This window comes from Ogataea philodendri, assembly GCF_020536065.1.
Source record: "Ogataea philodendri strain CBS6075 chromosome Unknown scaffold7, whole genome shotgun sequence".
Lineage (NCBI taxonomy): Eukaryota > Fungi > Ascomycota > Pichiomycetes > Pichiales > Pichiaceae > Ogataea > Ogataea philodendri.
Genome location: NW_025763914.1, coordinates 1 through 25,552, shown reverse-complemented (window position 1 = coordinate 25,552; position 25,552 = coordinate 1). Strand labels below are relative to the sequence as shown.

At 52.2% G+C, this 25,552-nt stretch overlaps 20 protein-coding genes across 20 annotated transcripts; 11 read left to right on the top strand and 9 right to left on the bottom strand.

Annotated features, from left to right (window-relative positions):
* Positions 1-13: 13 nt before the first annotated feature.
* Positions 14-2,779, top strand: OGAPHI_002791 (uncharacterized protein; the record flags this gene model as incomplete). Its single annotated transcript, XM_046203699.1, has 1 exon — positions 14-2,779. One exon carries the CDS (start codon positions 14-16, stop codon positions 2,777-2,779), a length of 2,766 nt encoding a protein of 921 aa, XP_046061954.1.
* Positions 2,780-2,809: 30 nt separating this feature from the next.
* On the bottom strand, positions 2,810-3,310 carry OGAPHI_002790 (uncharacterized protein; the record flags this gene model as incomplete). The annotated part of the gene is made up of 1 exon (XM_046203698.1): positions 2,810-3,310. One exon carries the CDS (start codon positions 3,308-3,310, stop codon positions 2,810-2,812), a length of 501 nt encoding a protein of 166 aa, XP_046061953.1.
* Positions 3,311-3,354: 44 nt separating this feature from the next.
* Positions 3,355-3,735, top strand: OGAPHI_002789 (uncharacterized protein; the record flags this gene model as incomplete). Its single annotated transcript, XM_046203697.1, has 1 exon — positions 3,355-3,735. The coding sequence occupies one exon, from the start codon at positions 3,355-3,357 to the stop codon at positions 3,733-3,735; it is 381 nt and encodes a 126-aa protein (XP_046061952.1).
* Positions 3,736-4,333: 598 nt separating this feature from the next.
* Positions 4,334-5,927, bottom strand: OGAPHI_002787 (uncharacterized protein; the record flags this gene model as incomplete). The annotated part of the gene is made up of 3 exons (XM_046203694.1): positions 4,334-4,963; positions 5,033-5,628; positions 5,897-5,927. 3 exons carry the CDS (start codon positions 5,925-5,927, stop codon positions 4,334-4,336), a joined length of 1,257 nt encoding a protein of 418 aa, XP_046061950.1.
* On the top strand, positions 4,337-5,617 carry OGAPHI_002788 (uncharacterized protein; the record flags this gene model as incomplete). Its single annotated transcript, XM_046203696.1, has 1 exon — positions 4,337-5,617. The coding sequence occupies one exon, from the start codon at positions 4,337-4,339 to the stop codon at positions 5,615-5,617; it is 1,281 nt and encodes a 426-aa protein (XP_046061951.1).
* On the top strand, positions 5,920-8,122 carry OGAPHI_002786 (uncharacterized protein; the record flags this gene model as incomplete). Its single annotated transcript, XM_046203693.1, has 4 exons — positions 5,920-6,365; positions 6,477-7,095; positions 7,301-7,792; positions 7,949-8,122. The coding sequence occupies 4 exons, from the start codon at positions 5,920-5,922 to the stop codon at positions 8,120-8,122; spliced, it is 1,731 nt and encodes a 576-aa protein (XP_046061949.1).
* On the bottom strand, positions 7,136-9,235 carry OGAPHI_002785 (uncharacterized protein; the record flags this gene model as incomplete). The annotated part of the gene is made up of 1 exon (XM_046203692.1): positions 7,136-9,235. The coding sequence occupies one exon, from the start codon at positions 9,233-9,235 to the stop codon at positions 7,136-7,138; it is 2,100 nt and encodes a 699-aa protein (XP_046061948.1).
* A 219-nt stretch (positions 9,236-9,454) lies between these two features.
* Positions 9,455-10,666, bottom strand: OGAPHI_002784 (uncharacterized protein; the record flags this gene model as incomplete). The annotated part of the gene is made up of 3 exons (XM_046203691.1): positions 9,455-9,989; positions 10,068-10,355; positions 10,449-10,666. 3 exons carry the CDS (start codon positions 10,664-10,666, stop codon positions 9,455-9,457), a joined length of 1,041 nt encoding a protein of 346 aa, XP_046061947.1.
* Positions 9,708-11,030, top strand: OGAPHI_002783 (uncharacterized protein; the record flags this gene model as incomplete). The annotated part of the gene is made up of 1 exon (XM_046203690.1): positions 9,708-11,030. One exon carries the CDS (start codon positions 9,708-9,710, stop codon positions 11,028-11,030), a length of 1,323 nt encoding a protein of 440 aa, XP_046061946.1.
* A 62-nt stretch (positions 11,031-11,092) lies between these two features.
* On the bottom strand, positions 11,093-13,549 carry OGAPHI_002781 (uncharacterized protein; the record flags this gene model as incomplete). Its single annotated transcript, XM_046203688.1, has 1 exon — positions 11,093-13,549. One exon carries the CDS (start codon positions 13,547-13,549, stop codon positions 11,093-11,095), a length of 2,457 nt encoding a protein of 818 aa, XP_046061944.1.
* On the top strand, positions 11,678-12,943 carry OGAPHI_002782 (uncharacterized protein; the record flags this gene model as incomplete). The annotated part of the gene is made up of 1 exon (XM_046203689.1): positions 11,678-12,943. One exon carries the CDS (start codon positions 11,678-11,680, stop codon positions 12,941-12,943), a length of 1,266 nt encoding a protein of 421 aa, XP_046061945.1.
* Positions 13,550-13,748: 199 nt separating the features above from the next.
* Positions 13,749-15,818, bottom strand: OGAPHI_002778 (uncharacterized protein; the record flags this gene model as incomplete). Its single annotated transcript, XM_046203685.1, has 1 exon — positions 13,749-15,818. One exon carries the CDS (start codon positions 15,816-15,818, stop codon positions 13,749-13,751), a length of 2,070 nt encoding a protein of 689 aa, XP_046061941.1.
* OGAPHI_002780 (uncharacterized protein) lies at positions 13,930-14,175 on the top strand (the record flags this gene model as incomplete). Its single annotated transcript, XM_046203687.1, has 1 exon — positions 13,930-14,175. One exon carries the CDS (start codon positions 13,930-13,932, stop codon positions 14,173-14,175), a length of 246 nt encoding a protein of 81 aa, XP_046061943.1.
* On the top strand, positions 14,496-15,485 carry OGAPHI_002779 (uncharacterized protein; the record flags this gene model as incomplete). The annotated part of the gene is made up of 1 exon (XM_046203686.1): positions 14,496-15,485. One exon carries the CDS (start codon positions 14,496-14,498, stop codon positions 15,483-15,485), a length of 990 nt encoding a protein of 329 aa, XP_046061942.1.
* A 419-nt stretch (positions 15,819-16,237) lies between the features above and the next one.
* Positions 16,238-17,568, bottom strand: OGAPHI_002776 (uncharacterized protein; the record flags this gene model as incomplete). The annotated part of the gene is made up of 3 exons (XM_046203682.1): positions 16,238-16,688; positions 16,913-17,171; positions 17,400-17,568. The coding sequence occupies 3 exons, from the start codon at positions 17,566-17,568 to the stop codon at positions 16,238-16,240; spliced, it is 879 nt and encodes a 292-aa protein (XP_046061939.1).
* OGAPHI_002777 (uncharacterized protein) lies at positions 16,307-17,197 on the top strand (the record flags this gene model as incomplete). Its single annotated transcript, XM_046203683.1, has 1 exon — positions 16,307-17,197. One exon carries the CDS (start codon positions 16,307-16,309, stop codon positions 17,195-17,197), a length of 891 nt encoding a protein of 296 aa, XP_046061940.1.
* Positions 17,569-17,646: 78 nt separating the features above from the next.
* OGAPHI_002775 (uncharacterized protein) lies at positions 17,647-18,339 on the top strand (the record flags this gene model as incomplete). The annotated part of the gene is made up of 1 exon (XM_046203681.1): positions 17,647-18,339. The coding sequence occupies one exon, from the start codon at positions 17,647-17,649 to the stop codon at positions 18,337-18,339; it is 693 nt and encodes a 230-aa protein (XP_046061938.1).
* A 41-nt stretch (positions 18,340-18,380) lies between these two features.
* On the bottom strand, positions 18,381-20,171 carry OGAPHI_002774 (uncharacterized protein; the record flags this gene model as incomplete). Its single annotated transcript, XM_046203680.1, has 1 exon — positions 18,381-20,171. One exon carries the CDS (start codon positions 20,169-20,171, stop codon positions 18,381-18,383), a length of 1,791 nt encoding a protein of 596 aa, XP_046061937.1.
* Positions 20,172-20,878: 707 nt separating this feature from the next.
* On the top strand, positions 20,879-21,814 carry OGAPHI_002773 (uncharacterized protein; the record flags this gene model as incomplete). The annotated part of the gene is made up of 1 exon (XM_046203679.1): positions 20,879-21,814. One exon carries the CDS (start codon positions 20,879-20,881, stop codon positions 21,812-21,814), a length of 936 nt encoding a protein of 311 aa, XP_046061936.1.
* A 62-nt stretch (positions 21,815-21,876) lies between these two features.
* Positions 21,877-24,804, bottom strand: OGAPHI_002772 (uncharacterized protein; the record flags this gene model as incomplete). Its single annotated transcript, XM_046203678.1, has 1 exon — positions 21,877-24,804. One exon carries the CDS (start codon positions 24,802-24,804, stop codon positions 21,877-21,879), a length of 2,928 nt encoding a protein of 975 aa, XP_046061935.1.
* Positions 24,805-25,552: the final 748 nt, after the last annotated feature.

The following is a 25,552-nucleotide window of genomic DNA, read 5'->3' as shown; positions in this document are numbered from 1 at the left end:
TAAACATACAAACATGGCAGAACCCCGGTTATCTGCTATGGAGCAACATTTCCTTAAAAAGGAGTTAATCAACTTGGAATTGACCATGGAGTTTAACAAGTTGTCTCCGACTTATACGGATACGTTTGGACTGCGACGGTTTGGGCCTCCGTTCAAGATGTATGATCCTTCCAGCAAGCCGGAGATGGCCCCCGAATTGGCCAAATTGGCGGCCGATGGGTACCAGGAACACTTCGATTCGGAGTTTCCGTTGCTTAGGTTTGTGTTTAATGAGTTCCTGGTCACTTTCCCGTTCATCAAGATGCATCTAGAACATCTTCAGTCTCCAGACGAGTTCTGGAATAAAGTCCAGGTGTTTTGGGAGATGTGGAGAACAAAGAAGATTAGCAGCAGCAACGATAGAGGAGAGGTGAGCAAGCGAAAACTGATGGTTTACAAATTACAGGCGTTGTTGTTGGTTCTGTTCAATTCTGCTATTTATTGCACAGCTGACAAGGAATACTTTAGCACCAGTGAACACAGAAATACATACAAGAAAATGAACAAGCTTACCGCGGGGGAGCTGAAATTTGAGCAGAACGACGAGTTTCACTTTGTTAACGGATTGGATATCAATGTTATTGGGGTGGTGGCAGCAAAGGAGCAGAAAACCAGATATTTCATTGCTTCCACGGAGTCCAGCTACTACAATTTCATCATTCGCGTGCGAAAAGAGGACGGAACACAGTGGTGTGTCAAGAGAAGGTACTCGCAGTTTTCCGAGTTTGACAAGCTGATTGGCAAACAGTTTGCTGGGTCGGATCTGCCGTTCCTGCCGTCTAAGACGAAAGCAAAGGTGAGCTTACCTGCTGTTAACGATATCGAGAAGGAGTCTGTTACAGAGGATGCTGTTGATGTTGGACAGTTGGAAACGATGTTTTTGAACACGCTACGTCGCTCGTTCAACGAGGAGAAGAGCGTTGAGGTTCAGGAGGACGAGCACGAGTTTCCAAGAGAAAGTTTGAGAATAGCATTACGGGGATATTTACGGTCGTTGGCGTGGATCGAGCCGGTGAGCAGGTCCAAAGAGTTCCTGGAGTTCATTTCGCGTGAGCCAGTGGAGCTCACTGTTCAGGAACAGCACGAGGCAGAACAACGGAGACAGCTGGACTATTACACCGAGTTGCAACATTTCAAGTTTCAGCAGGAAACAGTGCGCGCTGTGAACGAGTTGGAGACACAAATGGAGCAACTAAAGAAGGAGGTGATGACAGACGGGTTTGCGTATGTTTTCAGGCAGTTGGAGACCAAAAGCAGCACCAAAGAGCTCTCGAAACCGCTGCAGTCGCTAATCCAGCTGGTGCAGATCGAAGTTGCATCCACGATCTACGAGCTGTTTGTTGGCAGCGACAATTCTCGAGAGACATTGACACTGATAAAACGGTTGCACCATCTGTTCCCGTACGGACTGGTTGCGACGATTTTGCGGTTTACGAATCCGTTGCAGATTGTCAAGCGATTGATCGATCTGTTCACTTTCCAGATGCCTGTTGGGTTTGGCAAAAAGAGTCGGTCGTTGCTGCAGGTGATATTTTCCGGGGTTTTGGACGATGATCTCAAGAAATGCGAGAAAGAGCTCGATAAGATCAGACAGGTTGTTGCCGAGAAGGGTCCAAAATACACGGCCTTGTTGCGGAAAATCGACGAGTACTTCACTGCGCCGGACGATGTGGTTTTGCAGGTGAAGAAGACCAGTCAGAGGTCTGGAGTTGGGATTTTCCCGTGTCTTTTACTGAACAACAACGGATTGAGCACCAAGATTGAGGATTCGATTTTAATTGAGCTTCTGGAGCTACTGAAACAGGAAAAAACGTTGGAGAACAACGTGTATTCCAGCACGAGTTCGTATTTCCGCACGATGCTGCGCAAACTCGACAAGATCTCACTAAAAGAGCTGTGGGACGAGCCCGAGCTGATCGATCTGATTAAAGAACTGCTGGCGATCTTTTTCCAGCCGTTGATCCGACTTTTCAAGAGCGCCCAGATGCACCTGTATGTGCCCGTGTTCCACCGGTACATGAACGAGCTGATCCAGCTGGCGGAGCATTTCCAGAACAACCATTTCTCGTCGAACGTGGTGGCCAGTTTCATGGGGTTGCAGGACAAGTACCAGGAGGACGTTTACGATTTCATGCACCGGCTGTATGTGAGCGACCAACAGCAGGGCCAGGGGATGTTTTCTGGGTTTCTGGAGTGGTTCAACCGGTTTGTGCGATTTCTACGGTTTGTGAAGGACGACAGACCCGATTTGGAGCTGGATCTGAACGGGCTGGGGCTTGACGAGGAGGTGAAGAAGGAAGTGGCTACGATTGTGGCGGAGGTAGAGGAGAAACGGCGGCAGTACGAGCGTCTTGCGCAGCAGGAGTCGCGGGCCAAGCCGCGACAGCTGGAAGAGAACTGGGACAAGCTCAACAGCCGGATCGTCGGGCTGGGCGGTGCAGACACGGACCTGGACCGGTTGGGAGAGTATGTTGGGGTGCGGAACGAGGACCTTGTTGATCTGAACGTTGCGCTGGCGCCGGAAGACGAAAGCCACGGGGTATTTTCGCATCTGGGCCCGGCCCAGTTTCTTGCGTACGTTGCAAGTTTAAACGTGAGCGACGAAGAGTTTGCCGCAGAGGACCAGCTGGGCGAGTACAAAAACCGGGCGATTTCCAAGCTGGAGCCTGAGTTCAAAGCCCAAACATGGCAAATCCTCGAATGGTGGAACAAATCACAACAGTCTAAAGATATTACTTAGATATAAACAAGTGGACGTTTCAAATCACAGCTAATCTTGGTCCAAGGACGGAATGCTATCTTGCAAAACGTTCATCACACTGGCTGGAGGCTGGATGGCAGTGAGCATCATGATCAATTCGTAGATGTGTTTTGGAATGGTTCTTTGGTAAATGTCGAGGATTCCGGTTGGGTTAGGATAAACAGCCAAACCTTTGTAGAAATGGATGGCAGCCTCGATGTCTTTACCTTCAACAGCACTTAATTGTTCACCAACAGCGACCTGGGTCATGAAGAACTTTTCCTTTTCGGCCGGCTCTTTAGGCAGCGGTTCCTCCTCCAACGATTGGTTCAACTTCTCCTTCAAAGCTTCGAGCTTGTTCTTCTTCTCCGCCTCTGCCTCCTGCTTGGCCTTTTCAACGGCTCTTTTCTTGTTTCTGACAATCTTCTTTCTGAACGACGGATTGTTTCTTCTTTGGTAGTCGAAATAGACGCAATAACCAACCGTCGCAACGGCGGCTCCAACAAATGTGTATCCCAGAGCTTTGGACATGGCAAATAAGTGGTGAAAAAAAAAAGTAGCGAAAATTTTATGTAATGGCTGTGGGAAAAAGAACGAGTTTGAGAACCAAGTTGGAAAAACGGGTGCGAGGGGGGACTGGTGCGATCAGCAAGAGTGATTCCAGGCCGGTCAAACAGGTGCTGGCCAAGTCGTCGTTACGGCGTCAGAAACGCAAGCTTCGTGACCAGCTCAAGCCCAAACTTGAGGAGCTCGCCACCGCACTGGACGTGCCCGACAAGCCAAAGCTGGACCACACGCCCAACGCTCACAAACGCGGCGCGCGCGCAGTGGAGAAGGGCGAGATCCAGCGGTTCGGACTGGTTTTGAAGGACAAAACGTTCAGAAGTAGTCCGTTCGATGCTTTAAAAAGAGCCATTGCCGCAAGCCAGACCGACGCTGCGTCCGCGTCGAAATAGGCCCATCGTCCCGGTGGGATGAAATCCAGACGGTTTCCGGATCCCTTTGGGGTGCCAGGGGGCAGGGGATATCGCACCTCGAGACTCACATGGAGGTTTGGTTTGTTGACATACTGCCCAAAACGGTGGGGACAGATCAACAAGCTTTTTCCGTTTCGGTAACCCCCGCGCATTGGTGGGCACCCTGCTCTGTATTTTTAGATGGTGTTTGACGTACCGGATCTGGAAACTGATTAATTAAGTCTATAATAAGTAATCTTTCCTCATTAGGGAAAACAACAACAGTCGCAATTAAGTGTCAGTTTAAAGGAGGTTTCCCGACATATTGCAACCAACTAACTGGTAACATTCCTCGAACGAATGCGGTTTGCACTGCGTCTTTTGCAGCGCACATCACCAAACTCTTGCATCGCCGCCTTATTTCGTAGATTTCGCCTCCCGTTTCTGTCCCTGTGGGTCTACAAAGTTTCTAAATTTCGCAAAATCTGCACCTGCGAAATCCGGAATTAGGGCGTACCTTTTGCAGCCCAAAACGTATTTGGAATTCTTCTCTTTCCTATCCTATATAAGTAGCCCCTTCGCTCGTATAATTCAAACACTAATGAAGGTTTCGACTATTTCTCTGATCGCCTCCACGCTTTTCGCGGTGGCCAGTGCCGGCCCTCTCACCCTCCTCAAGAGAAACTCCCGGTGGAACTACCAAACAGATAAGATCTACGGTGTCAACATCGGAGGATGGCTCGTGTTGGAGCCCTACATCACTCCCTCCTTGTTCGAGGCCGCTTCCGAAACCTCGGAAGTGCCTGTGGACGAGTGGCATTACACACAGGCTCTTGGCAAGGACGAGGCAGAGTCCCGGTTGCAAGAGCACTGGTCCACGTGGATAACTGAAACAGATTTCGAGTACATTGCCGCTGCTGGCCTCAACTTTGTGCGGTTGCCTATTGGGTACTGGGCGTTCCAGCTTGCGGACGGCGACCCATACGTTCAGGGCCAGGTCGAGTATCTGGACAAGGCTTTGGAGTGGTGTGGAAACCACGGACTTAAGGCCTGGATTGACCTGCACGGTGCTCCGGGCTCTCAGAACGGGTTCGACAACTCTGGCCGTCGCGGAGAAATTAGCTGGCAAAACACCACCGGCTACGTGGACCTGACCGTGGACATTCTGGACCAGATCACCACGAAATACGCCGGCTCCAAGTACGCGGACGTGGTGATTGGCATCGAGCTGCTAAACGAGCCGTTGGGCTCGGAACTCAACTTTGACGAGCTCGTGGACTTCTACAACAAGGGCTACGAGCTCGTGAGAAACCACGGCGACGCTCCGGTGATCATCCACGACGCGTACTTGCCAGACCACACGTTCGACAACGTGCTCAACACCGAGCAGGACCCCAATGCCTGGGACGTGGTGGTGGACCACCACCATTACCAGGTGTTTGACGTTGGTTCTTTGCAGCAGACGATCGACGAGCACGTCAAGACGGCCTGTGGCTGGGGCTGGTCCGAAAACACAGAGTTCCACTGGAGCTTGTGCGGAGAGTGGACTGCTGCTCTCACCGACTGCGCCAAGTGGCTCAACGGCGCCAACAGAGGAGCAAGATACGACGCCACGTTCTCCAACACAGAATATATCGGCTCGTGCAACCAGCTGTACACGGCTGACGACAGCTACTTCACCGACGACGTGGTGGCCAACTATAGAAAGTACGTGGAGGCACAGATGGACTCGTTCTTGTACGGCAAGAACGCCGGCTGGGTGTTCTGGTGCTGGAAGACCGAAAACACCATCGAGTGGGATTTCCAAAGACTCTTGGGCTTGGGCATCATTCCTCAACCACTGGACGATAGACAGTATCCTAACCAGTGTGGTTTTGAGTGAACATACCCTTCCTGACTAATTACCACCTCATGTTATGTTATGTATATTACATCAATTCAGTTCACGTCACATTCACAGTTTTTCCATACGGTAGCCAGCTATGCAACACGCTTCTTTTCGCCGCATCCCGAAACCCCAATAATCCGGACACGCGCTTTTTTTTTGTGCGAGATTATCCCTGCGCGGCAGAAACAACTAAAATCTGAAATCGTCCGTCTCCACACCCCGCGTCGATCGTCTGCCCTGATCAGGTCGGAAAAATTATTATAATTCACAAACCTTGCCCTCTAACGCCTTCTTCCATGGACATACCAGACCTGTGTCCCATCTGTCTGGACGACTTGCCCGACCAGACCCAGACTATTGTGCGGGAAACCCGCTCCGCCCAGCACCTCGCCCGCACAGTCCCGTGCCACCACTACTACCACGGCTTTTGCATCAACGAATGGGCCAAGAAGGCAAACTCGTGCCCGCAATGCCGCGCCGCCTTCACCGCCATCGAGCTCATCTCCAACCGCGAGGTATACCAGTCCTCAAACGTCGAACCCAAGAAACAGTCGCCCGAGCCCTTGGACCCCGAGATCGACAGTCGTGCATCCTTGCACCACGTGCACCAGCATTCCCACCTGACGAACCAGCTGTGCTGTTTGTGCGACCGGTCCGGGTCTGGCGGGTTTGCGATATGCCAAGACTGTTCGAGCGGCTACCACCTGCGGTGTTTAGGGGTTCTTGAGGGCGCCACGGCGCAGTACCATTGTCCTGTGTGCGACTCATTGCAGGATAGGAACTCGGTGCTACCTTCGCGTGGGGGGAGGCGGGGGCCGAGTTTTTTACAAGGGGTGCGAGCGCAGATCCGCAGCGGGCGCCAAAGACAGCTCGGGATCCGCGCACGTGTGGAGGAGCCCAATTACGTGGCCCTGGTGGACGAACAACGACGTCGTCAAGCAGTCACCTCTGAGGATATTGCGTGGCAGGCTCTGGATGCCCTGCAAGGCGGGAAACGCACCAGCCACCAAACAGAGGATGGGGGAGAAGTGGAGAAGTTCAAGCGGCCCAAGCGGGCAGGCCGAATTGCCTCGTTACAGGGCCCCACCCAGCTTTCCACAGAGGCCCTTGCGCAACACAACAAGCTGCGTGGAGACCCTGTTTCCCCACCGGCGCGCGACGAGGTGCCTTTCCGACTCGGGTTTGTGTCCAAGTCGCTGATCCAGGCCCTGCTTCTCAAGAACAAGCTGAAAAGGCTGCGACTATCGACGCAAAAATACACTGCCGTGAACAAGGCCGTGTCTCGACAGCTGTACTCTCGGATCTCTGCGCAGACAGACTACATGGCGTGGCTCAACAAGATGTCGGAGCTCGTGGAGAGATACGGCATTGAGAAACGTAATTATGTCGAGTTTCTGGATACTCTTGACGATGCGGATCGACGCGTCGCTCAGACTTTGCGCGACGAGTATGCGTCGATGGTGGACAGCATGGTAGCCAGCCAGATACATAACGAGTAACGATAATGTAATGTTAGAATTTCATGAGCAGCGACAGCACGTCGCAGACCCCGCCAAAAGTTTGGTTCTGGCACTCGTCGGCCTCGAGTCGATGGTCTGCTCCCAGCTTACGGCTGTCTCCACCAACAATGACCACTTTTGAGTCGATCTGCACAGCCTGCGCGTGGGCGTTGATCAGCGAGTGGCTCATCACAACGTCTGTGATCTGGTTGACGAGTTTCGTGTGTGCGTACTTCCATTTGCGGGTGGCAAAGTTGAGCACGTAGAAATTGAACGTCAGTTTGTCACTTTCGCGACCGGGCGGTTCCGACAGCGACTCCAGAATGGAGCTGGCCACGGTCCAGTGGTCTTTGCCGGACTCTGGGTCTTCGCATTGGAGCAGCAGTCGCGAATCCGGCAGTTGGTACTCGCGCAGGCCGCCAAGAACCATCAATGTCTCGCCGTCGCACGCAGAAGCATGGCCGCAGATCTTGAGCGCCTGGCCGTCCGAATGCTTCGCGGTGGGGACGTAATTCCAGGACTCGGACATCAGGTCGAAACACCACATGTCGCCGAGGATCTCGTGTCGGTAGTAGCCGTGCTCCTTGCCGTCATTGGAGACGAGTTTGAAATAGACAGTGCTGGAGCCCCCATACACCACAAGAGTTCTGTCGCGGATGGCTGGCGACGAGTAGGGCGGCGCCATGAACGGCGACGACCGGCCTGTGTCTGTTGATGGGGAAACTGTGCCCTCGCGCTGTCTGGAGATGCGCGAGACGGGCGAAGACAGGTCGAACGAGACGTCGTCAAACTGGTTATAGAAATTCTGGCTCTTGACAAGGTTCAGCGAGAAGAACCCGCGCGGTCTGGGCCACCGGGCGCCAAAACCGTGGCGGAACAGACCGCGGATCATCTTCTTGGTGCTTGGTCCAATAAACTCGCCGTCCGCGGAGTACTCGAAACTGAACCGGTCGTCTATAAATTCTGGTCGCCCCAGCAGCGAGCAGATGATCTCGGTTGAGAATTGGAAATCGTACGCGGTGTCGAACGTACCCTGCGAGTTGACCACGGAGATCTCACACTTCCACAGGTCGTTGAGCGCGATGAAACGGTTGGTTTCCGGGTCCATCTTGTATCCTCCCATGACAAACACCACTGCCGGCCGCGAATGGACCATACGGGTGTCTGATCTGCGACTGTCGTGGTCGTCCATGGCATTGTTCTGTTCGAGCGTGATTCCGTGGCACCCGTGGCCGAACCGCGGGATGTACTGCGGCAGAAACTCGGACAGCTCAGAGCCCAGAATGGCTCTTAATTTGGTGAATGTGTTTGTGCGGATATCGAACATCCACATCGACGTTTGCGGGACGATTTTCCGTGTGACGTACACATGGCCGTTCTCCTTGCGGACGTGGGTCTCGAGCTCGAACCCGGCGTGGCACAGCCAGTGGTGCGCACTCAGAGGCTGCATCATGGAGCAAAGTAGCGGCGGCGGCGTGTTGATGCCGTCCAGCTCGCACATCTGGAGCATTGTGCTTGTTTCGACGTTGTAGATGTACACCGTTGTGTTGGGTCTCATGGCCAGACACGTGAGTTTGTTCTTCGAGAGCGGTTCGGGCAAGTCGTAGTCAAACTCCATGTGGATATTGCTAGCCGGGACCTGGAAGTCATTGGTCAGGTCTCTTAGATACAGCTCGTATTCGTCGTCCTCCATGCGGGCAAGACCTCCGAAAATGCAGACCCGGTATCCGAGTCGGGCAATTGAGTGGTGAATTAGGCACGGCACATGATCTCCCGCAAATAGGTCTGGGAACCTGACCAGGTTGCTGGAGCCCACAAACGGCTCGGTTTGCGTGGTGTATGGCGGCATGTCCGGGGTGATGGACTCCTGGAGCACCTGTGGCGTGTACAGATGGTGCTGCTTGTAGTATCTTGCTGTGGCGGAGTCTGCGTTGGGTTCGTACAACAAGCCATCTCTGTTGAGCTTGTCGTAATACTTTGAATAGAGGTTGATTCTGGGCTCAATTTCGTGCTTGTTGGCGTCTGTGCGGTTGTCCGGGTCGACCTGGACGAACTCGGGCAATTTGATGGGCGGCACGAGGAACGGCGGCGCATTTTTGAGGTACGACTCCATTAGACAAGAAAAGAGTAGGAAAAATATTTTGGGGGCTCTTTAGGAACCGAACGCACGACCTGCACCAATGGGGGCCCCGATGGGGTTATTTGCGACTGGGACGAGGTGATGGTCGCCAAAGTGGGGGCACAGAGGTGTTTGCGATGGCGGGATGAACGAGAGGCAAAAAAAACGTAAAGATCTCTTTGTAAAGCGTGTCATCCTTATGCAGGGGCCATGCTAATCTTCTCTGTATTTTTTCGATTGACCAAATGTCCCGAAGGACGTAGAGTAGTTAGTGGGGGAGACCATATGCGAGAGGGAGGCGTACCAGCAAGAAAGATGTGCCAGCAGACAAAGACGTGCCAGGAGGAGAGTATACGACAGCAACAGTGTGTTACCATCTCCTCCCCCACGACCTGTTCCCATCGCCAGCCCGCCGCGTCGCTGATAAAACACCCCCCACAAAAATATCTTTTTCTCTTGTTTTTCCATGTCTTCTCCGTCAGAAGTGCTCCTCAACAACGCCACCGCAGGAGTCAACCTCAAGGCTGTGTCGGTGGCCGGCGGCGACCAGTTCTCCGACAACTTCTTCTCCAAGCTGTTGGCGCCGCTGCTCAATTCGGCAGACCTCACCGTCAACCAGCTCACCACGCGATGCCAGGCCTCGTTGGCCAACCTCGCGCTCACCAACTGTTTCGACACCGTGTCGGTGGCCGTGGTGCCCGACCCGTCCGTGCCCGACACCCCGTTGGGACTCGCGGCCAACTTCAACCTCGTCCCGGCAAAACTCGCCCACACCACCTTGGGCTCTGTTTACACCCCAGAGGGCAACCAGTTGATGCTCAATTACCTCAACCACAACACCTTCGGCAACGCCGAGCTGCTCAACGTGTCGTCGCTTGCCAGCCTCGTCCCGGACGCCCCGCTGCGCCTGCTCAACGTGCTGTACAAGGCCCCTCTCGTGGACCCGTCGCTGCGACTATTTGCCAACGGGTTTGTTTCCAGCTCCAACGACACAAAGTTCCAGTCCGACCAGCAGTGGGTCTCTTCTGGAACGTTTGGAATGGAGAAAATCAAACTGCTGCCAAACCTGTCTGCGTCCGCGTCCGCGGCCGTTTCTTTGGTGAAACGTACCACGCTTCGTGTCAAGGACGGGGCCAGCGACGAGATCAAAACCTACGCGGGCGACCACCTCAAGGAATCCCTGCTGCTCTCGCTCGCGGCCGGAAACCTCCAGTTCCTTCCCTCGTCCAAAAACACTCTCCCGGTCAACGGGTTCCAATGGTCACTGAAAAACGAGGTCACGGGTCTCTCCAACACCAGCCCGGAGAAGTTCGTCAAAGTGGAGTCGTCGCTCCAGCTGGTCAGGTCGGTGCTCAAGAACAATCTCACCCTGGACGTTTCCGCCGGTCTTGGCCACATCATCAACCTGTCCCGGTCAAAAACCATCCATTACCACGACAAGTTCTATCTGGACGTGCTGGGCCACGGAACCCTGGGCTATCCGGGCCAGCAACAGGGCCGTTTTGGCGGAACCTCGTACATCACCTACAAAGTGCGTCTTTTGTCCAGATTGCTGTTTGTCAAGCCTACAAACCCATTGAGACTCTACTTCGACCTCAACGGGGGCCAGGTCACCTCGGACCCGGCCCAGCTCGCCCAGGCGTCCAGCCTGCGGTCGGGCGTCGCCATAGGCCTGCTCTACAAGGTCGGCTCCGCAGCAGACTGCAACCTCTACTACCAGCTGCCGTTGTCGTCGCAGCCCAACGTGCCAGGAGTCGGCTTCAACGTGGCCCTGTACGGCGACTACTAGAAACAGAGTCTCAAACCTCTAGCATACTATAGACAGATGTGATATATATAATTGGCTATTGACTATGATGCGGCCTGCTCGCCGCGCTCCTCCTTCTCGGCAAGATACTTGTCAAAAGCGTCGTTTCTGTTGGCAAACGGTCTCTTGCCCAGCAACCGAATCATGTCCTCTCTGGTAATCACCTCTTTGGCCAGCAGCTCCTCTGCAACAAGCCCCACCTCCTTGCTCTTCTCCGTCAAGAGGTTCTTGCACCGCTCGTAGCACTCCTCCACCAGCCGGTGGATCTCCGAGTCGATCAGCGTCGAGGTGCGGTCGCTGAACGGCTTGGTCATGTCGTTGCCCCGGTCAATGTTGTAGTTCACAAGCCCCACTTTCGGAGACATCCCGCACTCCAACACCATCTTCTGCGCAAGATTCGTCACCTTCTCGAAATCGTCAGATCCACCGCTCGTGACAGAGTTGAAGTGCAGCTCCTCAGACACCCTTCCTCCAAGCGTCATGGTCATACGATCCAGCAGTTTCTGTGTGCTGTACAGATAAATGTCCGGTGGCAGATACTGCGCATATCCCAAGGCTCCCTGCCCACGAGGCACAATCGACACCTTGAGCAACGGATCGGCGTACTCCAGGAACCAGCCGCAAATAGCATGGCCAGCCTCATGGTACGCAACGATCCGCTTCTCGTCCGGAGACAACAGCTTGCTCTTCTTCTCCAGACCGGCAATCACACGCTCAATGGCCTGTTCAAAGTCGTGAACGTCCACAAACGCCTCGCCGTGACGCGCAGCAATCAGCGCAGCCTCGTTACAGCAGTTGGCGATGTCTGCTCCGGAAAATCCAGGCGTCATCGTGGCCAGTCGTCCCTTCAGATCCTCAAGATCAACATCGTCCTTCAGCTTCAGACTGCGCAGATGAACAGCAAAGATCTCCTTACGGCCAGAAAGCTCCGGGTTGTCCAAGTAGACCTTTCTGTCGAATCTTCCTGGTCTCAACAAAGCAGAGTCCAAAACGTCTGCTCTGTTTGTACCGGCCAGAACAACAACGTAGTCAGACGTGGAAAATCCATCCATCTCGACCAACAGCTGGTTCAACGTGTTTTCTCTCTCGTCGTTGCTACCGGCAGCACGGCCCTTGGAACGCGACTTTCCAATGGCGTCGATCTCGTCCACGAAAATGATAGAAGGTGCGTTTTCTCTTGCAGTCTTGAACAGCTCCCGAACTCTGGAAGCACCAACACCAACAAACATCTCCACAAACTCCGAGCCAGAAACACTGTAGAACGGAACACCGGCCTCTCCAGCAGTCGCCTTGGCCAGCATCGTCTTACCAGTTCCTGGGGGACCGGTCAGAATGGCTCCTCTTGGGATCTTGGCTCCCAAACGCTCGTACTTCTCTGGGCTCTTCAAAAACTTGACAAACTCCATGATCTCCTCCTTGGCCTCGTCGCATCCAGCCACGTCGTCGAATTTGATCTTGACGCTCTTTTCCGCATTGAATCTCTTGAACTGCTTGGCGTTGTTGCCAAACAGTCCGTTTCCAAGTCCTTGAGAACTACTCAGCAGCTTTCTCGACGACCAAATAATGAATCCAAACAACAACAGCGTTGGCAAGATGTTGTAGAATGCTTTGAAAAACGAAGCGTTCTGAACATACATCACAGGAAGTCTCAAATCCTCAGGAACGTTGTTTTCTTCCTGTGCATGTTTCAACTTCTCCTCAAAATTCTGCACAGAACCAATTGTGAAGTAGTACTCGGTTCTCGAATCATGAACAGGCTGGTTCTTCCCCAACTCGTTCATGATCACACGAACAAGGTTGTTGTTCACCACAATCAGTTTCTCAACATACCCCTTGTCCAACAACGAGGTGCGGAAATCCTGCCACGTGATCTCTCTCTCGTTGGACTCGAGTGACAAAACATAGAATGTTAACAGTCCCATCGAAAACACCAACAACATCACGTCCGGCCGCAACGGCGACCCTGGAGGAATTCCCGGCGGAGTTTGACCGTTGGACGGCCCAAATTTGCTATTGAACATCCCGTTCTCTTTATCCTTGAAATCAAACCTGTCCTGCTTGTCCAAATGGTAGTCCATCAACGCCTTGTGATAGTTCTGAACGTTCTCCATTTTCTCGCCAGCCCTCGTGGCCGAGGAGTCTGTCAAGATCGTATTGATCATTTTTGAAGACGACGGAGAAATCAACCCGCCGATCTCGTACTTGTCGAAAATCTTCTTGTACTGTTCCTTGATGGTCTCTGTGTCGAGCTCCTTGTTGTTCCAGATCTTTTTCAGCTCCGAAAGCAGCTCTTCTGCCTCCTCGTCGGTCAATTCCCGATCTCCATTATCGTTGTATTTCTTCGACGAATTGAACCGAACAAAAGAAACCGGTCCACGGGGAATTAGAGTCTGCAGTATACGGCTGCTGGGAATGCTAATGGGTCTATAAGAAGAGATCTTGGTCGTTGTAGCCAACCCTCTGTTAAACAAACATGCCGCACCACGTCGTAGAAACGGCATATTTCTGGCGGGGAAAACCCGGCCAATTCGTATCGCGGACATCAATTTTACTCTCAGCGGCTCGCCGTGTCCAAATACCGTGTCAGATAACTAAATCTCTTAGCTCCAACGTTTGCCACTTTAATTTACTCAGTTTTTTGGGAAAAATATCTTGCATTATAAAAAAGGGTCGTGTGCAACACACACAGAACACCCAAATCTAAACAGTAGACACAATCTCGGAAGCGTGTCTGAGCACCTCAACCATCTTCTTGCACTCCTTTCTTCTAGCAACAGTGATCTCGTTCTCCTTAACGAGCGAGTCGAGGTCCCTGTTTCCGTAAAGTTTCTCCAATAGCACCTTTTGGATGTCGTTCTTGGACTGCTGGATCAGCTTCAACATGACCGCCTTTGGAACAAGATCCGCAACGGTACGCTTCACAATTCCAAAGTACGACTGGATCAAAAGCTTGATCACCTCGGTCTCCTGTTGCTCACGGTCGGTCATCTGGCCAGAGGCCTTCAAGATGTTTGGTGGAGCTTCCATGGCAGCCAATCTTTTTTTGTTCTTTGAAGAGAAGAACCCGCCAAAGAAGGAGCCAGTCTTGTCCTCCTCGGAAACAGGTGGCGCAGAGGTGGCTGCCTGATTAGGCAGCGGCTTGCCGGTCTTTGGATCAACGTGAACAGTTGGATGCATCTTTTCTTGCACCATGGCCAATGCCTGAGATCCCTTGAGCAAGTCAGGGTGTGCTGTATTGATGTAAGTCTGCTCGGACTTGATGATGTCCTCCACAAACCCGTTTGTAGGAATCACAGACTCTCTTAGGTACTGGATGAAAATCTGGGAGATCTGCTCTTTCAAACCTGGATATCTAGCATACTCCGGTTGTGCAAGGATCTGGGACAGAATACGCACCAGTTCGTCGAAAACAAGCGTGATACATCTCAACGAAGGGTCCTGGAATCTATGGATCTGTTGTTTGACCAGAACCTCGAAAGCCTGCGTGCCAACAAACAGAGAAGGAGCAGATCCAGACGAGTTGTACATGATGGTTCTGATATCGGCGTCCTTGATCTGGTCGAATGGGTCCAGAGCGTAGACTCCGTTTTTAAAGATCTCGTGGAAAACAAAGCTGATTCTGGCACCTCCGCTCAGCTCGTTCGAAGAGATGTCTTTGGTTTGACCGTCCAAAATTCCAGTGTAGTCGTTGCAGAAGTCGGTGATCACGCTGAGCACGATCGAGCTAGGCGTCTCTGCCATCTCCGGCCCCAGAGCAGCGAGTTCCTGCTGGTATTTCTTCAATGCGGTCTCGATTCTGGCCTTGATCTCTGGCAAAGTTGTTCTGATATGGTTGAGCAAAATGGCGTTCAGCTTCTTGGCCAGGTATGGCGTACCGCAGTAGTGAGCCTTGCTGCTATAGGATGGGTGGTTCTCGAAGAATCTTCTTTCGTCGTTCAGAGCCTCTCTGATGGTCTTGTGGTTCTCAATATCCTTTTGTCCTCTATTAATGACCGGGACGTATCCGGACCGCAATGGGATGACTCTGCCTGCCAGAATGTCAATAACGTCGGTTCCTTGGTCCATCAAATCGACCTTGGTCAAAACACCAATGGTTCTGAGTCCTTCAGGGTCGACCTCTCTGGCCAGCTTCAAACCGTCACTATTGGCCAGATCCTGATTGGCAGCATTGACGGCCAAAATGATCGCGTTTGGTTTCGAAATGAACTTCATGATCATCTCACGAATCTGTTTCTCAATATCCTTCGGCTGGTCTCCAACAGGAACTTTGGTCAGTCCCGGCAAATCAACAAGCGTCAAGGTCAAAACGTGTGGAGAATAGATCCGCAAATTGATAGGAACCGAGCTAATACCCGCGTTTTTTCCCGTCTTTGCTTCGGTCTCTCTCACGATCTCCTGACGGATGTCGTCAAAGTTGTAGAACTTCTTGCCCGGTAGATGCAGAAACTCTCCCCATTCATCCGCGTTGTTCTCTGTCTTGTTTCCTTGGGAGTCGGTGGTTTGGATGTCAATGAGGTCGCTGGCCGCAGATTTGGCCGCATTGTTACGCTTGTTGATCAATTGCAGGATCAGCGGACGTCTGGTGACGATTCCTGTTCCTCGTGGGAGGAACTCCCGGCCAACAATGTTCTCCAGCACGGAACTCTTTCCCGACGACTGCGACCCCACAACGGTGATCTGCGGAAGATCAACAGGAGACGTCGATCCAGAGCCCAGAGGGGCCAGAGCGTCCTGGAGCTTGTTGATGGTCTGAATTAATGTCTCATCCATGGTGGCAATAAACAGCGAAGAGTGTAATTAAAAATATAAACAGGCAAAGTTTTTGTTACCCGGCGCCCGTGGCGGAGGTGTGTTTTCTGGAAGATGCACTAGCCACCAGTCGAACATGTGGGAGAGCACCACACAAAACACCAGAAGCGGTTATGGGTGGGAGACGTACACGCTTGATCCCCCCGCAACCTAGCCGGGTTGTACATGGACACCAAAAACACGATACCTAAGCTAACATCGTTTCCTAACCAAGTAGCAAACATCTGCTGCACAGAAACAACGCAACCATCCAATTACAGCAGTATTATCCACCTCCCAATACCCGCCAATCGCCAGAACGCGAGTCTCCCACACGCATCGCAAATTGGCAACCAATTTAGGTGGGGATGCACGATTATGCGAAAAGATAAGAGATACGCTTATCTGACAGAAATTTCATGATGGCCACACCTAAATAAAAATGTGTCAGCACCAGATTGTTTATCCAGATGCTTTTCCGTGAGATTGCACAACTGGTCAACGCGGCCGTGTTTGCCGTGTCGCCTGTCGTGCGAATATGGACCGTGCCGTACCCGGCCAACCTGCTGTGCGTGGCGTGCTCGTTTCTCGACATCACCAACGACATAATCTCCGCCGTGTACCAGGCCGATCCTGAATACGCCGCCCTTATGATGTTGCGGGCGTTGCTGGGTGTCATCTTGCTCTCGATGTTCTTGCAGCGGGGGCAGCGCCGTTGTGGCACCGCCAGCGAGACATCCGAGTTTTATCTGCCCCACCGGAACAGGTTTGTTTTCACCCCGAGCTCCATCCCTGCGAGACCGGGCACGGTGGAAGAGGTGATGCCCATCTACGAGACAGCCAGCCCAAACGCTCACGGCGGGTTCCTGCACAAGATGAAGCCCCAGACGGCGCCCGTGCTGGCGGCGCTGCTCGCCGTGTCACCTGTTCCGTCAAACGCGAGTCCCATCCTCCACGCGGAGCATGCCCCCACTTTCCACGCAAACCCCACGCTCCAGCTCGTCAGCTTCGGAGTCGTAGTGCTCACCAAGCTCGCCGAGTGCTACAACGTCTATTTCATGGGCGAACTGCCCTACCAGATTCTGGGAGAAACACTTGCGATGTTGGTGGCAACTATCGCGTCTTGGAAATTCGTATACCTATTTAACTCGATCTCGTGGATGGCGACGGTGTTGGTACTGGATATTGTCGGATCTGTGGGCGTGGCTGCGCAGCTGTGGCGCAAATCAACAGACTCGCCCAACTCGAAAACGTTGTACGGGTCGATCGAGGACCCGGACCCACGGTCGAGTCTGTACGACTCGTTCGATGTCGACCCGTCAGACAAGGTGGTCTCTGTGCAGACCGTGGAGCAAGTATAATTCACATAGACGTAACATTCGGCTTAATCTTTGAGCACGTCCTTGATGGCCCAGTCCGAATTGTCCAACGGACACGAGTTCCGCTTCTGGATCCATGTGTCGATGCAATGCAGGTGGAACGAGTGGTTGCACACCCCCACCGCGCGCGGGCACTTGATATGTGTGGCGGATCTCGAGTTGGCCGCGAAGTTAGGGTTGTTACCGCAGTCAATACACGGTTCCATCAAATGGTTTCTGCAAATGGCACATGTCTCGTTGTTCTGGTCCCAGGTCCAGAACGCGACGGCAGTCCACTTCTTCACCTCGAACCGCTTCTTCTTCTGCTGCTGAGCAGCGGGGGCGGGCAAATCAACGTCCATTTGGTCGGCCATTTTCTGAAGGCAACAATCTTAAACAAGAGAAAAAAATAATTATAAATTCAACTTGTTTTTTAAACTCTCTTTTCAATAATGTCCGATTTGATATCTTCGCTTTACCCGCCGCCTCCGCCGTATTTGCAGTTTTTTACCGCCGAAAACGTCAAGCGTGCGGAAGAGATCCGCCAATCGCACGGTGCTGATGCCGAAACCGTTCTTGCTGACACAAAAGACCTAAAGTTCCTTGTTCCTCCTCTTCCCCCAAACAAGCCCCAGTACCGGTCGTTCGGCGATATCTGGAACTTTGAGGACAAATTCATCACGCTTGAGGAGTCCGGAATCCAGCAGTTGTACGACGAGGCCAAGGGAGTCGAAGAAGAAACGTTCACGCAGGACCGTATTGAAGAGCTCAAGAAAATGACAAAGTCTCTACTGTTGAACTTTCTCGAGTTCACCGGACTCCTTGCGAAAAACCCCACCGTTGCACAGACCAAAATCGAGCATATCCGTATCATTCTGATCAACCTCCACCATCTGCTCAACAGCTACCGCTTGCATCAGTCCAGAGAAGGGTTGATCCTTAAAATCGAGGAAAAGATCAGAAACGACACAGAAACCATCGAAAAAATCGAAAAAACGTGCAAACAGGTTGAGCAAACCATCCAATCGCTCGTCTGGAAGGACACCCAGTCGAACATGGACGAAATCGAGATCGACCGTCCAGAGAAACCGCCAACTCGTAAACAGCTTGTGGAGAAAATGAAGCAGAGTATCCAGGACTCGTGAAAAATTAATCTTTCTATCGACTATTATACATATTTACATGTTCATTTCTCGCGAATGCCCACCACCGGCGTCCATTGAACTAGGCCTCCGCGCAAACTCAGACGCGAGATCTGATTTCTTTCCTCGCTACCCGTCGCGAGATCTGGAGCAAGAAGAATCATCTTGTTCACCGGGTATTTATCGTCGTCAACGACCCCATACAGATCAGAACTGACCAAACCAGCCGCGTTTCTGAACCGTCCGGCAAGATGAACAAAACGGTGAATATCCCTGACCACGTCTAGACCTAGAACCATCATGGTGTTGATGTTTTTGAACCCGATTCCTGCCACACTCTTGCCGTTGGCAACTATCAAACAGCTGTTCGGGGTGTCTTCCAGGTCCTGGCCGCTATACACAATCACCGGTCTTTTCAGTTTCTCGAGCATCTTCTGTGTTTTCAAAACACTCGTCTCATCGGACACGACCATCAAGACTCTGCCAGGGTAATCGTCCTTTTTCTTCTTGAAAAGCTTGAGAACTCCGGAAATCAGCACCTGCAGTTCTCCATCAACAATGTCTTTGCTCATGTGCGACCGTTTGTGCTTCCAGTATTCAAGAAACTTCGGCTCGCCAGTTGCTGCGTATTCCCAGTCCATTCTTTCGGGATACAACGGAGGTTTCATATCGATCAAGTCTGTGCGCAATTTTTTGCTCTTGCTCAGCTGCGAGCGCACCAGTACACATCCGAAAACCACGTTCTTCGGCACAAGGTTCGTGGCGGCCATCTGTGTATCCTGGAAATTGCCCATTTCATGGAACTTGCTCCAATCAAACCATTGAGTGTTCTCGCGAAGTTCGTCTAGAAAAACACTTGGAGTTGGCGACGTGGTGGTGAACGCCAACTGCGGATGCGGCTCGTTATGGATCCGATTATAATCCTGCAATTTGAGAACATAATCCAGCAACTGGATTATCGGTGTCTTGCGTTGCTTGCTAATTGGAAGCGAAACTTCCATCATGTGATCAATATCGTCAACTGCAATGTATGCCAGACTTTGGACCTTGAGAAAGTCCATACCTCGCGTCGACAAAAGATCCAGCAGTCTCTGGGGAGTGGACACTAACACGTGCGGACACGGATTCTCCATCAATGCGTTGATCTGTTTCTTTTCGGTAGCTTCGTCTGCTCTGTACAGAAACTGTGCCATTTCCTTGTACGATGCTCCCTGGCGCGGTATTTGTTCCAGGATTCCACTGAAAATCTTCTGAGCCATGTGTTCGAGTTTGGCTGCCTGCTGTCCTGAATTCACCAGCAAAAGCGAGTTGATTCCCTCGCCTCGCGCATTCATTCGACGGAGGAAAAGCGAGTGCACAAACAAGGAGCTTGTTTTCCCGGTTCCCGGCTCGCCAACAGCAACGGTGCTGATGAACCCGGTCGCCAACGCAAACAGCCGTCTCTGGAAGTCGGTGGTCGTCACGAACCCTAGCTTGCTTGCGATGGCTTTCGAGACAACCTTGTTGGGGTAGAAATCCTCGAACCGCAATTTGTCTCTGGTGATGTCGACCGTGATACGGCTCTCGATAGTTGTGTTGATGCGGTCGTTATAACTTTTGATCTTGTGCATGTTCTTGTCGAGCTGCTCTTTGAAACGGGCGTCGAGTGCTTCTGTAAGCTGCGACAGCTGGTGATAGTACGACCTTCGCCAACTTTTGTTGTTGACGATGTCTGGGTCATTTTCGATCGCCTCCAGTAACTGCTGGTCGTTCAGTTGTGGAAATTCGCCTATAGAGCCGATCTGGCGCTCTGCCTTGGTGGCTAGCCGCCTAACGAAAGTCCAGCGAGAGATCATAATAATTTGAGAATTTTTTTGCAAATTATTTCAAATATTTTCCTCACCGTTGTTGCCATGCTGAAAATTGCCCGCTTTGGAAGATTATTTGCCGTGCGCGGCCTGTCGGTTGCACACCCACCGGTCTCGATAGTGGGTGCTCGTCCACGACTGGCTGTTCCTTCGATTGCGGCTCCTGCCAGGCTCCAATCGTCAATCAAGATGGACAAGCCAATGCTCATGCTTGCATTCACCTGCAAGAAGTGCAACGAGCGGTCGTCGCACATTCTGTCCAAGCAGGCATACAACTCCGGAACAGTTCTGGTTCAGTGTCCCGGCTGCAAGAATAGACATTTGATAGCCGATCATTTAAAGGTAAGTTGACTCATTCATTGGCCACTAACTCCAGATATTCTCCGACGACCACATTACCGTGGAAGATCTACTTGCTTCAAAGGGAGAAAGCGTCACAATGACCACCGACGACCTCGCGTTCGAGGATATCCCCGAGAAGTTGCGCGGACTGATTGGCCATCATGCCAAGGACGCTCCTAAGAAACCATCCGACACAAAGCCAACAGACGAGCAGACACCGCTTTTGAAAGACTAGACGGCCGTCTCTATGTTGTGCTAACATCCTGTAAATACCGGGACACTTTGCGGCTTACTTAATTTCTACCCGCCATAAATCACCCGCTGGACCAAAAATCTCTCCAAGATTTGCTATTATGAAGAACGGAGTCGTGGAAAAAGCCAGGCAATACGCGCAGCTGGTTCCTTGGAAACAGATCGCACGTAAAGCCGTGGGTGTCTTCCCAAATGACAGCTTGCAATACATATGGATACTCTCTCACTTTGTCACGTTTTTGGGGGCAGTGATGCACTTTTTCAGGTTCATCACCCCTGAATCATGGATTTTTGTCCAGATCCCGTGGTACAACTTGTCGTTGACCGGTTCGATTGTCACTTACTCGTTGGTGGTGTACAGAAGACACATTTTGGACCCAGACCTGTTGGTGAGCTCCCCCACCGACTCGATCAAGGCCCACCAGATGGATTATCAAACCGTCCCGCTGACAGAGATCCTCAAGTCCGAGAACACCCATTTGTTGGTGTACTCGTGTCTGTGGCTCACAACCCCAACAAACATGCTCAAGATCCTTCCTTTTGCCGCGTACTCGCTGCTCAACCTCACCAACTACTGCATCATCGAGGCGTTCCCTAAGCACCCGCTATCTCTGGCGATCACCCCGCTGGTCAGCTACATCGAGTACCCGCTGCTTCTATTTGCGGCCCACGTCGATTTGGCGGTGATCGGGCTGCTGTGCAAAGAGGCCAAGAACCTTGGTTCTCTCTACGTTTTGATCTTCTACATCTTTGTGTGGGGGCTAAGAGTCGAGTCCTCGGATGCCAGCCGTCTGGCGGTGGCCAACCTGCTCAAGTTCCTCGATAAGGTGTTCAACGAGGACGTTCTGCCGGGATCTGTGTACAACCTGTGGGTTTTGGCCAGAAACAAGTTCACGCTCATACTTTCCATCACCGACTACGACTCGATCGCCGTAGCCGGACACGTGAAAGACCCTGTCGGTTACAAAAAGGAGAGAACCCCCGTCAAGGAAAAGACCCGCCGCAGAAAGAAGAAGATCCACAGCGCCAGCTCTTGATTGTTTGTCCCGACGCAGCTGCTCCGCTTGCTACCATTTTTCTACATTAATTGATTTTCTATCTATTTACCCTTCATCTCCTCCTTGAGCTCTTCCAGGCGGCTGTACTCCTCGGTGTCTTCCCAGACTTTTCCCTTCGACATCAACGACCGCACCGTAGACCGTGCTTTAAACTTCCAGTCCTTGCATACCACGTCGCCGGCGCCGTGCTTGCCCGGTAGCGAGCCAAAGTTCTCGTACGCAGCCACCAGGTCCTCGCACGCACCAACAGCGTCCTGCCATGCCTCCTGTTCAATCACGAGCTCCGGCCGACTGCTGGCTGCCCGGTACGCCTTCTCGTAGTCCTCCAACGCCAACCACGGTTTCTTTCTCCACAGATCCACCTTGGCAACAACCCGCCACACCCTGGAGTTGTGGTTCACCACAGACGGCACCTCCTGCGTCAGAAACTGCACACATGACTTCTGGAAATGCGTCTGCCGCGAGTCCTCGTTGTACGGCTCCGAAATCAGCAGTTCCACCAATTTCTCTAGCACAGGAATGTCCAACGATCCTTCGCCGTCCAGCTCCTTGCGCGTATTGAGCAGCGTGCGCGAGGCCACGAGAACCTCGTCCCAGCGGCCCAGCTTGATCGCCACAATCAAATAGTTCTCCCAGATCTTCCACGAAGACTTCTCGGTGTCGCCCGAGCTGACGGCCCGTTGCAGCGCCGTGAACGCTTCTTTCATCTTGTCGAGCCGCAGCAGCGCAGACGCCAGGTTCGACCACGAGTACCGGCTGGTCTCGTCCAACGCAACACACCGCGTGAACGCTTCGGCTGCCAGCTCCCAACTGCTGGTCTCCAGACCAAGACACCCGTAAAAGTACCAGTTCTCAAAGTTGAGCGGGTTGGCCTTGACACAGTCGTACTGGTGGCCGATAATGGTCTGGTAGTCGCGCTCGGCAACGGGTTTCTGGTAGTAGTACTTGGCAAGCGACCGTTTGGCGTTCGCGTACCGGCTCACGCTCCACGCCTGCTCCCACAGAGCAGGGTCCTGCCGGATGTCTCCAAGGACACTCAGCGCTCTGGCGTCGTTGGGGAACTCGTCCAGCTGCCTCACCACCAGCTCCTCGGCCTTGGACTCGTTTCCAATGGATCCGTAACAAAGAGCAGCGTCTGTCCACAAATGTAGCCGCTCGTAGATCTCCAGAGCAGATTTCAGCGACCCAAGCTCCACCAGCTTCTCGGCCAGTTTCGAGTCCAGGTTCCATTTCGGGTTCAGTGGAAGCTGGAACACAAACCTGTTTCTAACAGAGTTCACCAGCGAAAGCTCGTCAGAAACGTCTTGCGACACAAATTTCTCGGCAAACTGTTCCTCATCCTGGGTCTTTGGGAACAGCCGTGCAGTCTGCTCCGAATGAACTCCCAGCTCTTCCACCAGCGAGTACAGTTGCAGCACTCCACGCTCGACTGTTTTTGCCTTGTCGGACTCGAGCAACGACCGCTGCCAAAGCGCGTTGCAATAAACCAGCCAGTTGACGCTTCCAGCCGGCGAAAACAGCACACGTTGCACCAGCGCCGTTAGCTCCTCGTTGATCAGAGCACTGCGTGCGGGAGAGTTTGCGCGTATCGTCTCCAGACGCAGCAGAAGCTGGATGTTGTCCAGGTCCGCAAGCGCAGGCTGCGAGTTCGGGTCAATGTTCTGCAACGAAGCTGGAATGTCTTCTGCTTTCGGAGCAATTGGTAGCAACTTGTCCTCCTGATCTTCGTGGTAGTCCAAATTCGAGTAGTCTATTCTGACTCGCTTCTCGTCACCCGTAGTCTCAAAGACCTCGTTGTCGCCAAGATTCTCGTACTGAAGACGCTCAAGAAACAGGTCGTCGTTCAGTGCCACCTCCTGTGGATTATTGCTCGAGTCGGTCTCTGTCCGTAGCAAACTGGCTTGCGACCGTGCAAGAACAGTCAGCGATGCAACAGCCTTTTCCTGATACTTGGTCCGCTTGGCCTTGCAACCAGTAAGAACAAATTCGAGTCCAGAAGTAGATCTGGCCTTGGATAAACTCTCGGTGGCCTGTGTGTCTGCGTTTGCGCTCAGTGCCGAACGCGCCTTCTCCAGATGGTATAGAACAAGAATGTACTGGTTCACTACCAAGTTTGGGTTCGTCTGGTCCACCAAAGCAGTCACCACTGAGGGAGAAAGAAGAGAGAAGGTGAGAGTGGACAAAATGGCATTCTCGTCATGGTACAGGGATTGTTGCACCTGCAACGCTCTTGATCTCCACCAGTACGCTCCAGCAACCTGGTAATCGTCCTCTGCCAATGTCACAATCTTGGACTCGCTGACTGCCGTTTCTGGCTCGATTCTCTGGTTTTCTCCAACTAGACTTATTGGGGATTTTGTCAATTTTTCAAAGTATCTGAGTGATAGTACCAGCAACAGCGGCCAGTCGACCAGTCTATTTGGCTGTTGACCAGAAAGTGTCAACAGGTCTATTATGCTCGGACTAGTGGTCTGTAGCTCGTTGATCCAGCCCAACTGGTCAGCCGGTGGAAATTTGGGCCCGGTGAAATTAGTTTGCACAAACAGCTGGAGTAGCACTATTGCAGCCAAAAACGACTTCTCTGCTGAAATTTCAATACTTTTCTCAACAACCTGGTCGATTATTTGCCGTGGCGTAGATGATTCCGCTGCAAGTTCCTGGATTGACGAATAAATACTCGGATCATGAAATATGTCCTTTAGCTCAGAGCTCGCGAGTTTCGCATATTGTCCATTTATCAGCAATTTAGACCCTCTATGCGTATTCCCCGTGTTTAAAAACCCCTGCTCAAGACTTATGAGCGCAACCTGTTCGATTCTCGAAGACATGCTGATACTTGAGCTTACAATACCTTGACACAAATTTTTTCTATAATTTTTTTTATCCCCGAATATTTCCTCGTCGCCAGGTGGGGGGGCCCACTTGGTTCTCCCCGTGTTTCTCCAAAACGCTTCGGCCAGTTTTGCCATCTTGTACCGGCTACCTAATAACCCTATTCTACTGAGGCTCATTGACAAATATGCATCCTGCTACCTGATCTGCACACGGATACTTTTGCACAGCCTTGGTAGTTACCCAGCGCTTAAAAAGAATAGCCCGCCCAAAAAAATCTTTCCCCCATCAACGGGTTCCTCTTTCACTAGGGGAGACAGCCGTGAGCAATTGCACACAATGGTTCCTATGCTCATTCCCTATCAAGGCAATTCCTATCAACGGTTCAGGTTTCTGAGGTTTAGTACAATTAATCGCAAGATTAGGCGGAACGGGCCAGGCGGCTCCTCGCAAGGGGGCAGCGCGTTCGTACTCATCATACGGGCGAGATCTGAACTGGTTGCACGGGCAATGGGTATCTGGTGTATTTGAGATGTCATTGGCACAGGACAGGTAGGTGTCCGCGTTTTCCCAATCTCTCAATGGATCCAGATGCGGAACTGGCGTGAGTAATTGTGCTGCTCGCAGATATAAGCGACTCTGAAATAGGAGCACCGTATGTTTGCACATGTGGGGGATGAAGCCACCCTCATCATGATATGGCTATGGCTTCCGGGTCCCATGATCCCGGAATTTCTGACAATCGACCATCCACCAGCGTCTGAGTATTCGGGAAGAAGTATGAAAAGAAAATCCCCGATCGAATAACACCGTATCCTCGGGGTGATGACCTAGGGTATACTCAGATTAGGTCAAAACGGTCAGGGTTCCGACTTGCTCTTCAAG